The sequence below is a fragment of the Herpailurus yagouaroundi genome, unplaced genomic scaffold (assembly GCF_014898765.1).
Source record: "Herpailurus yagouaroundi ecotype Mexico unplaced genomic scaffold, PumYag 186, whole genome shotgun sequence".
Taxonomy (NCBI): domain Eukaryota; kingdom Metazoa; phylum Chordata; class Mammalia; order Carnivora; family Felidae; genus Herpailurus; species Herpailurus yagouaroundi.
The window spans coordinates 37,817,991-37,834,274 of NW_024412417.1; the positions used below are offsets into that span (position 1 = coordinate 37,817,991).

At 44.3% G+C, this 16,284-nt stretch overlaps 1 protein-coding gene across 6 annotated transcripts in view; it reads right to left on the minus strand.

Moving 5' to 3' along the window:
- ASAP1 (ArfGAP with SH3 domain, ankyrin repeat and PH domain 1) overlaps window positions 1-16,284 on the minus strand; it is a 314,485-nt gene that overhangs the window by 66,124 nt on the left and 232,077 nt on the right. For 2 of the 6 annotated variants that reach the window (XM_040494437.1, XM_040494434.1), the window contains exons 10-13: window positions 14,833-14,919; window positions 9,954-9,962; window positions 9,043-9,143; window positions 3,614-3,683 (exon numbers count right to left, since the gene is read on the minus strand). In XM_040494437.1, coding sequence (XP_040350371.1) covers window positions 3,614-3,683; window positions 9,043-9,143; window positions 9,954-9,962; window positions 14,833-14,919 — 267 coding nt within the window. Of the gene's footprint in view, window positions 1-3,613; window positions 3,684-9,042; window positions 9,144-9,953; window positions 9,963-14,796; window positions 14,920-16,284 lie in introns of all 6 variants that reach the window. The other 4 variants (XM_040494436.1, XM_040494433.1, XM_040494438.1 and 1 more) reach the window with 2 other exon arrangements.

Consider the following 16,284-nt stretch of genomic DNA (forward strand, 5'->3'; position numbering starts at 1 on the left):
TAAAGGACTCAGATCTGACAGATGCCACAGTGCTTTCTCACGGCCACTACACAACGTAGCTGATGTGATATTTGCTGTTGATTAGAGCCTTAAGAAAGCACTGACACAGTTGGCTTGGCCACAGCTATGTGTTTGGCAGGAACAAAAAAGGGAGGGTGGAAGAGAAGTGATTTTTATTTTTAGCAAACTGTCCGAGGTCACAGGACCACCAGTGAGCAGTGCCACGGACTCACTCCATCAACTGCTCGGTTTCCTCACACTGCGCTGCCTCCCACAGCAGGCTCTTAAGAAAGCCCAGTAGGTGGGGCACGATAAGGTCATAACATCACTTGTCAAAGGCTTTCTGAGGCTGTCAGATAGCCAGATGAACCCAAGGGAGGAGGAGGGTAAAGAGAGGGTACACGTAGCACATCCCTAACTAAAAACTCCTGATTCACATAAGGTCAAGTGGTCAGAAACTTTCACTGTAGTGCAGTTCACCTGAAGAATATTCTTCTGGTTTTTGTTTCTGCTCACAAACCAGATCCATCTCAGAGTCTCACCACTCGGACCCACCTCAGCTCATAAAATCAGACAATAATCAGCCACAACCCGGCTCGGGAAAGCAGAGGGAAGAGCAGGCACGATCCCATCCGGGCAACTGCCGCCCTCAGCCTCCAACCCTACGGCACAGAGCTGCACTCAAACACCTCCCCGGTCATAAGGTTCTAGCTGCTGTTACAGCTGCTGCAGGTGGTAAGATCTGAAAAGACCACCCTGGATACCTTTGGAACTCGCCCAGAGACAGGTCAACCCTGTGGCTCCCCAAGAGTCAGGGTACTGGCCCAGGAGACGCCAAACCTTGTCACAAAAGTGAAGGGCCGAAATGTGTTGACTGTCCTTACGAATGAATCGCTTCTCGGGATTCATGCCATGCTTCGGGCCATCGAAGAATTCCGGCCTGCACGAACAGGCAACGTGCTTCTCCCACACACAGACTCCCAGGCACTCCTGGTTCAGGGCTGACTATGTCTGTGATGGCCCAACCTGGGATCCCACGCTGGGGAGGAAGTGGGGTTGCGGGTGAGGGGAATTCACATTTTGAGGGGTGTGGGAATGTGTACGAGCAGAGTTCCAACCTATACCAGATCCTAGCTGTGCCGTGTGTGAGCTATGTGACCTGTAAGTGAACTTTTCTGAGCCCCAGCTCCCCCATCTGAATAGTGAGGGTGACGTCATCCATAACTTAGGTCGTGAGGGTTAAATGTTACAGCGCGTTAAGGTGCTGGTGAATGCCTAGCAAATGGTGAACATTCGAAAATGTTAGCCGCCATGATGGCGATGGTGGTGGTGACAGAAATGCTTTGGAAAAGTCAGATGGTGGCAATCTTCGCTTTCACAGAGAGAAACATAGGCCTAGAACGGAGACTGTTTCGTTGTCTATCAAACAGGAGCAACAGAAGCTGCATAAAATAGGTTCTGGTAATGTGCTCAGAACAATGAAGGCACAAGCCACAGAGAATACTCAATAAATGTCATCTATTCCCATCCATGTTTCTGATCTTGGATCATTCTTCTGACACATAGCCCCCCAAGTATTTTAATCACCAACATAATGAGCAGAGTGGGCCGCTGTGTGGCCAGCAAACACCATTAAGCACTCACAGAGGCTTCAAGACTGAAATCCCCGCATTCACCAGGTGTGACACAGACTCATTTCTTAACCCCTTAATGACAGCATCTATCTGGTGGGTTGTGGCAACAATCACATATAGTGACACAGGGGAAGCACTTTCTACAACTTGGCTCATGGTAAGTGCTTATTTACTTAGTGGTAACTAACATTCTCGTGACCATCAGAACTGTTTCATAAAGCAACTGCATGGGATTAAATATGAACTGGTCAAAGTTATCTCATCTGAGGCCTACTCCAGCACCTGGAGTAGAGTAGAAGCTTCATGAAACGTTGCCAAAGAAACAAATTGTTAGACAGCTTTAGCGATAACTGATCTAAGTCCACCTGTAGGATTTCCCGTATCAGATGGATGGCTTGTCACAGCTGGCATGATAGGTCAAAAATCTCAGTTGGACTGAGGGAAGCTGAGGGCCTCTGAAGAATCACCCTGCAAGGGTTCTGCAAGGGACAAAGGACAGAGATGACAGAATTGCTCAAGTTCCATAAAGGGCAATAATCGTTAAGACGTATGGAATCTTCCAGCAGGAAGGGTTTGGCCACAGGTTTGTAGTGACTCCCTTGTGTGTACCAAGGTCTGATGAGGGGGTGGGGCTGAAGAAAGATGACTAGGACCTGGTAAGTGCCCTGGGGAAGTGAAGAGTCTAGTAGGATGATGGGCTTCTGCAGGAAGAGAGGCAGAGTGGAAGGGGCATCATTTCTAACTGCCCGCTACTAGCCAAGTCACTGGGCTTCTCTGTACTTTAGTTTCTTCATCTGCAAAAACGAAGGGCATGTTACCACATGGGTTGTAGAAGGGATTGAGTGAAATAAATTTTATGAAGTGTCTGGCAGGAAGAAATGCTTATTAAGTGGCACTTCTTGCTCATCAGAGGACAATCTAATCTCAACTGTGAATAACGGAAACTTGCCAACGTAACAAATGGCTCATCCCTCATTTTTACCATCCTGTTACCAATTCACGGCTTATCATAAACTCGAAGGCCTCATTGGCACAGGATACTGAAATTTACCCGAGCTTCTCTCCAAGCTGGGGTTGCTAGGTGTGACTGCACGTGCCTTCGTAAAGACTCTTGGTCTACTGTGCGGTTTCCAGTTCCACTTGACACATTTGCCACTATAACCTTTGCATCTTTAGGGTAAGAAGCCATTTCTTGCTAGTTTTAAAAGGGCCAAACAGTAATTACTTATTTTATGGTGCATGTCCTGACTAGCGCTAAGACTGAACCTTTTTTGACAGTATTAATTCTGCCAATATAAGACTTTCAGTTGAAAATGGGTGATACCAAACAAAAGTTCTAGCTAGAATGTAAGTATCAACTGTAAGTATGCAATATATATGCATATATAACTGCCAACAATCTGGAGAGAAAACAGAATAGAAGCGTTAATAGCTTACTTTCTACTTTCCACTGAATTGCCTTTATTCCTAAAGAAAGGGGAGCCACAGCAAGGCAATCTTATGATTTCAGTTTTATTTATATACATTTTAGCCCTTTACCATAATGGGGGCTTTCTGAGTGATTTAAATAGTAACAACAAAAAGACTGAACATATTGTATGCATGTTATTTCATTTCCTAATTATTATTTCATGCAAAGAACACCCTCTGTCATCTTTATAATTCAGAAAACTTTAGGTTTTTTAGAACCACCAATAAGATTTCCCCGAAGATAAGATTATGAAATGAAAGAATATTGTGGGAAATGGCATGGGATGTTCTAGAGGGGCAGGAGAACGAGGCAGGTCACCACAGGACAAGACAAGACCAATTCCTGCGGTAAAGGAGCATCCCACACTGTCTGATCCTAATCCACACATTACGCATAGCGGGTGGGGGTGGGTGGATTTCAATGCTGGGTCCATCATGTTTTTGCTTCCTAGTCCACATGGCCGAAAGGCCTCGCAGGTGCAACACGGTAAATCACCAGGTGCACTTACCGTGGCGTGTGAGATGGTCAGGATCCCGTTCTTGACTGCACACTTCCTCCTCTGCCACACTTTCCGGAGCCTGAAGAGCAAGTCAGACACAACCTGATATGGTAGCTGGTTCACTCTGTGACATGCAATTATGTCGTGTTATGTATGACGATCGTTAAAAATCGTTAACAACAAAACCACCCCAAACCAAAACCCACGAAACCCAGAAAACATTATTATCCCTTTTATTATCCCAGGTGGAAGGTAATTCAGACTAGGAGGCATATATAAGGACGCTCATTATAGCACTGTTTTTTTTTAAATTTTCTTCCAATGTTTATTTGTTTTTGAGAGAGAGAGAGAGAGAGAGAGAGAAAGAGCGAGCGAGCATGAGCATGGAGGGGCAGAGAACCTGAAGCAGGCTCCAGGCTCTGAGCTGTCAGCATAGCTGGGGCTTGAAGTCATGAACCATGAGATCATGACCTGAGTTGAAGTCGGACATTCAACCGGCTGAGCCACCCAGGTGTCCCTACAGGACTGTTTTTGATGGCAAAGTGGGAAATAACAGAAATCTAACAGAAGAATGAATAAATGCATTATAGGTACTTTCATATTATAGAGTATTATGCAGGAGTTTAAGAGGATCAAGTAACTATGTCTGTGCTGACATACATTTCTAAAGCATACTACTGATTGAAAAAACCCAGCTGTTTTAAAGTAATTTAGGTATCATCTAGTAATGTTAACATTTTTTAAAAATATCACATATAAAATGGGACCCTAAGTTTTCTCAGGGTACATAAATACATGTACAAACATACAGAAGAGGGCCTGGAAAGAGGCATATGATACTGACACAAGTATTCCTGTCTGGGAAGGAGGCCCAGAACTGTACTAGGGGTTGTGCTAAAGAGTTTTTAACTGTATCTGTGAATCTTCCACAAGAAGGCTGTTTTAATCTATTGCTTCTGTAATTAAAATGAAATCTAAAGAAACTAAGAGAAGTAACTGAAGACATCTGCCAGGTAAGGAGGAGCGGGGGCGGGGCCACCTCAGGATCTAGAGAATGGAACTCAGGGTCATGGATGAACATTTTTGGTAACTTGTACGCCTCTCCTTTGGGAAGGCGGACACCTCTCCTCAGAAAAAGCCAAACAGAACTCATTCCATGTTGGAAGTTTTTGTTTTCGGTGATGCTCCAGGTATCAGTGAGGCTCTGGGTGGCGATGTGCACATGTGCGGGCAGGTACGGACGCACTAGTGAAAAGCAGTCCCATGAGGAAACGAAAACCTACAGGGAACCGGTATTCTCCGGGGAAGACGAGGCTTCTCTGGCCTTCGGTTGTCATGGAAACAGACAACATCAGAGGAGGGAACTGTAGCTTCTCCTGGCATTTAAAATAATATCATCATGTGTTTCCTTTTCCTTCTTACATGAGGCCTCTTAAGAAACCTGCCACAATATGAATTTAAAACCAACTTCGAAGACAGATAATGTTGTCTTGTTGTGTGTGTAACTACTAGAAAGGCATGGTTTAGTCTGAAGCATGCTTCACAGAGGGAAATCATCTGACACCATCTGACCACAAGTAAACTGAACACACTGTGCTCAGAGTGCCAGTATCTTCAGGGGGTGAATGCAGAACTCCTGATTGAGAAACTGCCCTCAGATTATGGCTACGTCACCGACTAGGGGAAGGGCCAACGAGAGGTGACATCTGTCACACGGTCATACCTGCATTCGGTTAAGGTAGTCAATGCTGTCACTAGTCTGGCATCCCAACCTGACCCTCGTAAAAGCCTGCTGAGTCAGGCGACGTATTCCCTGGACTAAGCCCAAACAGGCATCATCCTTCTTTACCAAAACGTTTTAAAATATCAACCAACCAACCTAACAAATAGTCAACTGTGAAGAAACTGTCCTGCCTCGGTTTACTCATTTTATTTAGTAAAATCTTTATTAGTTTTTCTTAATGTATAGTAAGGAAATACAAAACCAAACACAAAATTGAATTTTTTTGTATTAGTAATAAAGCCAGGGAAAGTGACACAAAAGCATTCATCTTTCTGGCTAAAAGAAATTGGCCAGGCGGTGCTCTAGGTCACCAAAGGGGGGCAAAATCAAGTCAATCCCTCGTCCATCTCTGTGAACACTGTGAGAGCTTTTATTCCTGAGATTTCTATGGAATGGCCTCTATGCCCATGCTTTCCCCTTCCTGTATGGAAAGCTTTAAGGATGCTTGTCTGCGAAGCTCCTGAATGGGCATACCATGGACTTTTACCATCTCTCCAGACAGCACCATACAGAATACCAGTTACACCATGCCCAAAGCTCAGAATTCCAGAAAAGGAATTTTCTATTAGAAGGTGGTCTAGTATCACTGAACAAGCTTCAATTCTGAGGCTCAGTTACTTAGGCTTCAATGTCAGCACCATCATCCACCAGCCACGGGACTCCGCTCACATTACTGTCCTCTTGGACACTTACCTTAATCTGTGTCATGAATATGATAATGCCCTAGGGCTATTTTGACAAAATATACATAGAACAGCTATTCCTTTGCCTCTCAACAAATGCCTTTGGATCATAAAATTTTAAAATTACTTTAAAAAAAAATTAAAGTGTTTTTTTAAATTGCATAACAATCTTGTAAGTAAAAAGGAGTGTTCCAGAACTGGAGTCAGAAATTACTAAAGCAAATGATCCTTTGGAGAAAATCACATGACCCATCAGTAGTCACTGTTAGCAAGTGAGTCTGCCTTCATGTACAAGCACTACAGTTCTTTCCTCTTCCACAGACAGGCCACTCTGGGTTACCATTATTTACCCCTGCAGCCTGTGCAATTATGGGAAGCTGGCCCACCTCTTGTGTACTGTTTACCTTCTGGCACCTAGCTGACTGCCCGAGGCACCAGAGTGCTTAAGAGATATGTGTGAAATGAGTGCATGAAGGAAGAACAGACCAGAAGAATGGAGGAGCCAGGTGTGTGAGTGGATGACAGCTGATATACCCTGTGTATCCCAAGGGCGATCAACAGCGGGGATGCCCCCTCTGAAAGATGAAGGGGTATGTACCCCAGCATGAACTCAGACAACCCACGTTAGAAGTTGGGCTCCTGTACTTACTGGCTGTAGGATCTCAGTCAAATTACTTCACCTCTCTGAAGGAGCTGCCTTACTTATAGAAGGTGTCAAATGAGGTGAATGACAGGCACCTGGTCGTGTCCGACAGGCACACAGCACACACTCAGGTTGGGATGCTTCCCCTGAACATTTCGGGGTTTGAACCAAATGATACCTATGCAAAGACTCTGTTGACCTTTCTCAACAGGTAGAAATTAACCATCTCACTTAGAAACAGGCAATTCTAATGTCAAGAAAACCCTCGTGCCTTTAGGCAAGTAGTGTTAAAACTACAGGATTAATTAATTTATGTCCACTAGATACCATGGCGTTGGGGCTACAATGTGATCACTGTGTCTGTTAAAAAGAGCCCAGCTTAAAACTGTGATTTGAGTAACTAGTGTGTCTTTTCTTCTTTTAAATTTTGCAAGATTCAATAGTCAACATTCACTGACTTTCTACAAAGGGCCAGGTGTTGCGCTACGTGCTGGGATGTTTTTCTTTCTTTACAGCCATATCCGCAAATCCTGGTGGCCCTACCCTCACCATCCAGACTTTGACCCCTTCCTCCCCCCTCTGCGGCTGTTCCCTTGATTCCCATCATCTCTGACCTGGCCTCCTGCTTCCGCTCTTACATCCTACACAGCCGTGCTCAGCCCGGCAGCCAGAGAGCCTTTCAAACGAGTCAGAGTTTGGCATTCCTCTGCTTAAAACCCTCCAAATGACTCCCATTTTCACTCAGTGGCTTCCACAGCCCTCCTGGCTTGGTGTCCTGCCCCCTCTAACCTCGTCTGCTGTGACCCCCAGCTCCTCTGTCCTTGCTATGCCAAACTCCTGTGTGCATCACAATAGGAAGCATGTTTCCTTCCCCCAGATCTCTGCAGAGATGATCCCCTCACTTCCTTCAAGTCTTTGCTCAAATATCTCTTCACGAAGTCTTCCCTGACCACCCTGTATGACTGCAAGGCCACCCCTGCACACGTCCAGGCCCTGCCTTGCTTTATCTTTCTCCATAGCACTTGTTACCATCTGGCCTTCCATATGCTTCCTTCTTTATCTTCTGTCTCCCAACTTAGAATGTAAGCTCTAGGAGGCTAAAGACTTTGTTACCTTTTTTAATGTCTATTTTTGAAAGAGAAAGAGAGAGAGAGAGAGAGAGAGAGAGAGAGAGAGAGTGTGTGTGTGTGTGTGTGTGTGTGTGTGTGTGTGTGAGCAGGGTAGGGGCAGAGAGAGAAATGGGCTCTGTGTTGACAGCAGAGAGCCCAATGCGGGGCTCAAACTCGAACTGTGAGATCATGACCTGAGCCAAAGTCAGATGCCTTACCGCCCAGGTGCCCCCTTTCTTACTTTTCTTGTTCAATGTTATATTCCCAAATGTCTCTAACAGTGCTTGACATATATATACTAGAACTCCCAAAAGACATTTGTTGGATGCCTGAGTAGAACAATAAGCAAAAGTGACAGTGATCAGAAACTTAGGATTATAATTTACAGAAGGAATGGTTGAAATTTCAACAAACAAATAAAAAAATGTGATTGTCTTAGATAAAAATCAAGGAGTGCATATCCACAAGCAATCAGAAAAGAAGAACCTTTCTTTCAAAAAGAAAAGCAGTTAGTATAAGTGAATAATTACAGTTCTACTTATGTACTTATAGTGAAGAAGAATCGCCACTCAAGCGATGGAAAGGAGGCCAGCGTGGCCGGGCGTGGGGAGAGAATGGCACCAGACTGGGCTGGAGACAAAGGCAGAGGTGAGACCCTCCATGCATTTCAAGCATGGAAGTGACTTGATGTGCTTTGTTTTTTAAAGGCTACGCCAAGTGCTGTGCAGAGACGCAGTGGAGAAGAGGGAGGGGCCACAGGCCGGTTAGCCAGGGACTAAAATAGCTCAGGAGACAGGGGCTCCTCCAAGGGCAGGGCAGCAGAGATGGCAAAAAACGCATGAGGTCTTGATACGAACAGAAGAGCTCGTAGTTATAGTTATACTGGCTGTAAGAGAAGGAGAGGGGTCAGGGGTGACTCTCAGGGTTGGGGTTTGGGCGGCCAGGTGGGCACTCCAGGAGAGAAAAGGGCGATGGATAAAAGCAGAGAGGTGGGCGAGCATGAAGTCCGCAAGCCACTCGGTACCTGCCTTCCTAAAATGGCAATGTCACGAGTCACAGGTGACATTTAGGGACCACGGGACAATGGGTGGGCTAAAGGTCTAGAGCGAGTGCATTAGGAGAGTCTGAAGTGTGCTTTCCCAGTTGGGGGGTGGGAAAGAGTTCCTGGGTTACTAGCACCCAGGAAGGGTGCTTGGGCCTCTAGGAGGGCTTCCACATACCCGTCGCTTTTCTTCAGCAGGTAGCCCTTCTTCTCGCTGCCATATTCCTTGTTGCCCTGGAGCTGATGCATGCTGTACCCTCCTTGCCGGCTCTGGGAATCCTAGAAAGGAGAAGCCACAGATCAGACCAGTGCCGGGCACACTTCTCAGATCCTTGACTCTATTCTGCCACGGGGCCTCTGTGCCCTGGTCAGGGGCGAAGAGAATTCCAGAATTCCAGAACTTTAAGAGCCGTCAGGTCCTTGCCTTTATTTCAGAGGAAACCGGGCAGGGAAACAGTCAGCAGAGTCACAGGCAAGTCTAAGGCAGAGCCGGAGGCTGGGTCCAGGACTCCTATTTCTAGTTCAGGACGCTGCTCCGTTTCCAACACACTGAGGGGCAGACCGTCCTGTGACTAGACTAGTTTACACGGGCAGGGCAGCAAAGGCCAGCACAGGAAGGCAGGGAAAACTGAGGTGGCTCACACAGTGCATGCAACCTGAATGAGTTCTTCCCTCGTGTACACCTTTCCTCTTTCACGTATTCTGCTGAAACGCCCACCATAAAAAGGACCTTCTCAGCCGGGTATCGGGAACTGTTATAAATTCTGGTTTTGTAACTAACAAGGTTCTGTAAAATAAGCTGTCAAGCATGCTTTTAACTAAAAAAGAGCATTCTCTGGCCATGGAAAGTGGGTGATGTGGAAAGAGGGGGACCAGGACCAGCAGAACAAGACAGAGGCAAAGCAGCTTGATCTAGTATCAGGACCCTGCTGTTACTTCCCCCTCGTTTCTAAAGACTGCATGACCAGACACAGCCATTCCACTCTGAAAATGGAAGAAATAAACCAACAACCTTGAGCTGCAGAATGAGCACATGGGGTTTGGACACAGAAGTAGGACAATACATTCTCACAGAAAGTGTTGACTTACTCTCCTAGACTTCGATCAGGAAGGGCAAAGGCAACAGAGAAAAAAGGCAGAACAGTTGAACACATAGTTAATTTCATTGATAGTCATCGCTCATGATTTAAGCACTTTTCATCACATGTAGAGACAACACCATCGTAAAGACAATTAACACCACAACACATACCACCTTCAAAATCATGATAAACTTCAGGTGGTGGGACAACAAAACGTCCTATATTTGTTTTACTTCAGGTTATTTGAGTCAGAAAAAAACCTGCATGAAAGAACACGAGGCACACATCTCACCAAGATAAAATGGCCGACAAACTTCAAAGTGTGCATATGGGGAACCAACACCTCAGTGAATCCCAAATTACTTTAGAAAACCTAAAAAGAACCAAAAATTGTAGGAGGATTCTCTTTTAGTTTTCCAAGCAAAGAGAACATAATAAAAATCCCCAGTTCAGAAGTAACGCTTGAAGAACTGTGTACGAGGTACCATGAGGATCAGGATGGCCTCTCTCTGGCATTTGGGATCCTTTGGACCAAACAGTACATGCTCTGTGGATGCAAATCAGTAACAGCTGAGGAACATCTCTAGGGCGGCGCACCTCTGTGAGGCTACTCCTCACGGGATGAGCTCCGTGTTCAAAAGCATGTCCTGAATACCTAAACAGGAAGGCACTGAGGACAGGGAGTGGGGCACGACCCCTGTCCCTGAGGTGGGTGTTTATACACTACCCACATGCTGTACTGCTCCCTCCTGAAGGTAACTGGGTGCTGAATGCATGCTTTACTGGGCGAACAGACTCACCCTGAAGAGGTTACAAACTCGAGTCATTTTCTTAATGTGAGTCATTGCTTGGTCTTTCCGGGGCCAGACTCCCTCTGGCTGAAAGATCTTAATGGGACAATTTCAATCACCTACAGGAGGGGTGGAGAGTGGACCGGGGTCTAGGACCCTCTTCTGAAATCCTTCTATATGTTTACTTTTAATCAGGGCCCACAGCCTTGCACTCATAGTAACTTGGGTCCCGGGTCCTCTCTGACAGGTGCTTTCAGGCTTTCTGGACGGATGATGTGACTACGGGACTGTACTACAGATCAGACGGGCCACGAGTGCGGCCTTCCTCCACCAGCACCTCCACAACGGCCTCCAACAGCAGTGACACGGTTTCTTGAAGGAGGCTGCAATGTGTCCATAATAAAAAGAACAATCAAGATGGGAAATTAGATGGGGTGGTGGAGAATGGAGGCATGGGTGAAAACAAGAGCAGGCTGATAAATGAAATCCTAGGATCTTTCTGCTTCTACCCAATGACATCATGTGAAAACCACTTAACTGTGGATCTGGAGTCAGGGATCTTTGTCACATCTATACCTCCCTAGAACATTTAAAACAAAACGTGAAATCTCCCTGGATAAAAATTCTTATTAAGAGAATAACTCTCTTCCTCAGAACGCTTTCCACTGAACTAAACTGCTCTGCGTCTGCCCATGGAATTCCTAGGTCTGTCCGAACGCTTTAAAACTATGCATCTCTGACAGCCAGTTTGCCAATCCTTAAAATAAAACAAGCTTTAAAAATAAGAGTACTTCTCTTTTTTTAAGCAAGGATCTGTATGCTAATAACTTATGAAAATTATTACATTCTAAATTTGCCTCTAAGACATTCCTTACATACATTTATGACTAGCCTAAATAAACTTTACAGTCTGAATAATGAGCTGAATGGGCTTTGCTCTACATCGGGCAAATATGCTTTTATAGGTGAATAAAGTGGCTGATCTCCAGGCTCTGACCTCGGAAGCCTATTCCATTAAGCTGAGCAGGAAGGAAGCCATTCATTTCAGAAGTCTAGCATGGACAACCCTACATTAACTACTAATGAGTTCTAAGGCTTAAGGTAGTTCCACAAATGATTATTTCTGCACTCTGACAAATGATGGCCATTTAGCTTGCTTTTGCAGGGTGTCTAGATAAATGAAAAGAGGTTTTTCTCTTTTACGAAAATAAATCGTGGAGCATTAACACCCATAATAATTAACGAAGCAAGACGCGACGGAAGGAATGAATCAGGTCCTGAATCCTTTGACAGCATAATAAAAATCAACGTGTATTCAGGAAAGAGAAATACGAGTGAGAAAACCATTCGGACAAAAAATACAAAACTAAACTTTACACGATGAACTTAAAACCTTGGGGAACTTCCACAATGGGAGCCAAGAAATGGAAACTATGGTGATTTTTTTTTTTTTTAGTTCAATTACCTACTCTCTATTAGCAGTACAGACAAATCACCTTACTTTATTAGAAAACTGTATTAACATATAAAATGCATTACTAAGGAGTAAAATCTCTAATCTTTTAAAACTGGAAGCAGGTACTCATTGATTTCATGGGGTTATAGATGTTTGTGGTATCCAACGTAAAACTAACCTCTACTACGAGGCTTCATATCTCTCATGGAAGGGATACATGGAGTGGGCCAAGGTTCCCTTCTGTTTCACCTTAGTAAATACTTACTGAGTAGCTTTTGGGTGCCAGACAGTGTGGAGGGAGAGATGAGCCAAACACAGAATCTGTCAAACACCTTGCAAACCACACTATCATGGGCTAGTGAGAGAGACTCAAAACGCTGGAATTTGAGGGGCGCCTGGGTGGCGCAGTCGGTTAAGCGTCCGACTTCAGCCAGGTCACGATCTCGCGGTCCGTGAGTTCGAGCCCCGCGTCGGGCTCTGGGCTGATGGCTCAGGGCCTGGAGCCTGCTTCCGATTCTGCGTCTCCCTCTCTGCCCCTCCCCCGTTCATGCTCTGTCTCTCTCTGTCCCAAAAATAAATAAACGTTGAAAAAAAAATTTTTTTAAAAAAATAAAAAATAAAAAAAAAAAAACGCTGGAATTTGGAGAAAGATTTATGGGTATCATTATTAAAAATAAGATATTTTCAACCCTAAAGATAGTTGTGGAGCAAGCAGTTCTCTTGGGAAGTTAGGCTACTATCAAAACTTAAGATAACTAATTTCATAGAACATCTGCCAGAAGTCAATGAAGAATTTCCCTTTTGACAAGAAAAAACAAGTCCACCAAAAATCTGGGGATCCTATTTACAGCTCAGATTCTTGGAGCTTCCTTTAAAAGAGTCAAGTTAGAACCTGGTGGGGGCAAAGAGGTTAAAGAATTTGCTGGGTGCTTTTAATTTCTCAGATCCTTTATCAGATCAGTTTACACTCTTCTCAAATAGTAGTGCTATGGAAAGAACTCAATGGTAGATGGTCCTCCTTTCTTATTTGAGTCATTAAAAATCATTACCTTCTAAAGTTATTTTTGCAATGAGAGACAATAACAGCATGAGAATAGGATAGGCATGCTGTGAAAGATCAATCTGACTTGTAAAATACTCTGGATATGGGGCTAATGAGCACTCATCATTTATTCATTTGGAGTGGCGTTAAATCAAGTCACGTGCATTTCGTCACGTACACACTCCTTTGGCTTATATGAACTTTGTTCTTTAGCTGCCGTGAGCAGAATACATCAATCTCTATGCGAGACAAAAAGGGACTGAGATAGTTCTTTGTCTCCCACCCCCGAAAGCTCCCACATACAGGAAGGAAGTAATCCTATACAACAAAGCAAAGTTAGGAAGAGGTTAAGTGCATTTCGGAAAGTACAAAAACTTGCAGTTTTCTCCCTAAATAGCAATCTACCTCCTATCCCTCCTCCATTTACGTCTTTCTATTGCTTTAACATGGAGAAATCATTCAAGGAGACATGTCTCTTAGGATTTGTATGCCAGTAATAAGCACCTTCAAAAGAGGCCAGGAAACACAGGTACAGGTGCTAGTTGAGGACAACACAGGTACATGGAACACACACACGCCTTTCTGGCCACTGATGCCCATTTCCACAGGGTGGCAGGTGCCCAGGGTCACGGGCTGTGGACTTCTCTCACCTGATGAAACCCCAGAGGACTATATTCCCTCAGTAAAGAGAATCTTCCTTTGGGGTTGCTTTCACGGGTTAGTGTTGCTTTCACGTTTGAGGGGGGCTGCCTTGCTTTTGTTTTGGACTCATGAACCCCTTCAGAAATTTTAGGAATGTACAGTTTGCTGTTGTGAGGTGATATCACGAGGAAATGACAATATAAAAAATGCTATATATTACATGATTATTATTAAATATTGCATTGAGAAACTGCACTTAAATTCAATGCATGGTAATTTCATAACTAAACAGGCATATTTTAACCCTCCCCTAGGTAACAAACGGTGCTCACTATTTAGCTTACCCTTAGCATGAAGTCCACACCCTGTTGCGTGCGTCCAAGGTCGTCCGTAATTAGGCCTGAGTTTCCACCTCGGAAACCCCCTCTCTCAATTTTCCACCCTCCTTGCCCCAAACTGTCTGTAGCCTGCTGACTACGCCAGGCAGTTTTCAACTCGGAGTCCCCTCTCTGCTGACAGCCACTCCCTGGAAGGTCTCTTGTGGCACTAACACTGCTTGCTCTCTGCTACGGGATTCTGTGTCCGCCTCCCTCTGGCTGCCCAGGAAAGACAGAGGCGATCTACAGAGCATGGGGGTGTGCACTTCACCCGGAGACGATGCACCACTTCTGAATTACACGTCTGCAAAGCCAGAATGGCAAACCCAGGGGCCACGGAACTGCAGCCTGGGTGTTAAGAACATCTTTTGTCTGAGGAGGGCAAGGAGATAAAGCACAGCTGTTACATGGGCGATGCGGTAGGGCTACACTTGCATCTTCTATCTCATGTGTCCCCACAACCATGGTGGCAGGAGGCTGCCGACATGCCTGTTTTGCAGGTCAGGAAACACGAAAAGGCCATCCCGGGCTACCTCACTTACACTGGAAACCCTGCTGGAAACATCTAGACCACCTACTTCTTTCTGATCAAGTTGAAGAGAGGATTTTATTAAGTCTCGGAGTGCAGTTAGCTGTTTCTTTTCTTCATCCTGGGTCTGTTTTATCTGTGACAGAAAAACATGACTTTTATCACGTATCTTTATACATTTATGAGCAGGGTTTAATTCACCCAAATATGCACCAGTCATTAAACAGTTCAATTACGGAGTTGATTTCCTCATTAAACTTTTTGACACAAACTCATTTTTTTTTTTTTTACGAACTCATTTTTTATATGAAAGGCAGAATCTTCTCATCTTATGAAAGTATCAGTGAGTTTTAAAATTAGTGAATATGCACCATGCTTTCTCATTAAATAATACATCTAGGCAAGACAATTAAATCTGAAGTACCATTTCAAACAAAGTTAAGAAAAAACATTGAGTCACTTGCTTCTGGTTTTTCAAAGGGTGGTAGCAGGAATACCAGGACGTGATTAAATGGGTCAGAAGAACATGTTAAAAAGGACCAGAACCTAATGGGCTAATGTATATATGAAAGTTTACCCTTTGCCCTCGGGTAAGGAACTGGTGGCACTTTTTTTAATCAGCTGGAACTTACTGCAACGTGAACCATGTTAACTATTAAAAGACAATCGGAGGGGTGCCTGGGTGGCTCAGCCAGTTACGCGTCTCACTTCGGCTCAAGTCATGTCATGGCTCGTGGATTCGAGCCCTGCATCGGGCTATGTGCTGACAGCTCAGAGCCCGGACCCTGCTTTTTGCATTGTGTGTCTCCCTCTCTCTCTACCCCTTCCCAGCGCGTGCTGTCTCCCTCTCTCTCAAAAATAAGTAAACATTAAAAAAAAAAAAAAAAAAAAAGACAATTGGGAAAAATACACAGCTTTGTGTAAAGTTACATAAAAAATCTAAGGTATTATTTGTAACTCTGAAACCTTACTTCAACAGACGTGGGTTGTACTCATAAAAAAATATGCTTTTCATATTATTTAGTGCCAAGTGGTTTATGGGGAACACACTGGCCATTTCTACTCCTGCACTTAGTTTTTTCTCAAAGAGGTTTTTGTGATTTTATTATAAAAGTGAAACCTAGGTATCAGACAAAAGAGAGAAAACACAGAACAAGCAAATAAAAAAAAATCATAAATGTGCCTACTGCGAGACAGTCTTAAGTTCTGTCCTTCTAGAGGCAAAACATCTGCAACACTGACTGCAGGGCACTCACATGGGATGATGCTACAGGCCCCCAAAGGGAGAGCCTTCTAGAACCACTGGTTACATATCCATGCTTTTCCTATGCCTTAAAAACATACTCTAGGATATCTGCCCACTAACAACTTTGTGGTTAAACTGTTAGGTTTATATAGACACATCAGTTACTCTTGCTTCTTTAAAGTTCTTCTACTACAGATTTCAAATTTCCTGATGTTTAGCTACAAAAGCAACTTAAAATGCATGTATTTTATAAAA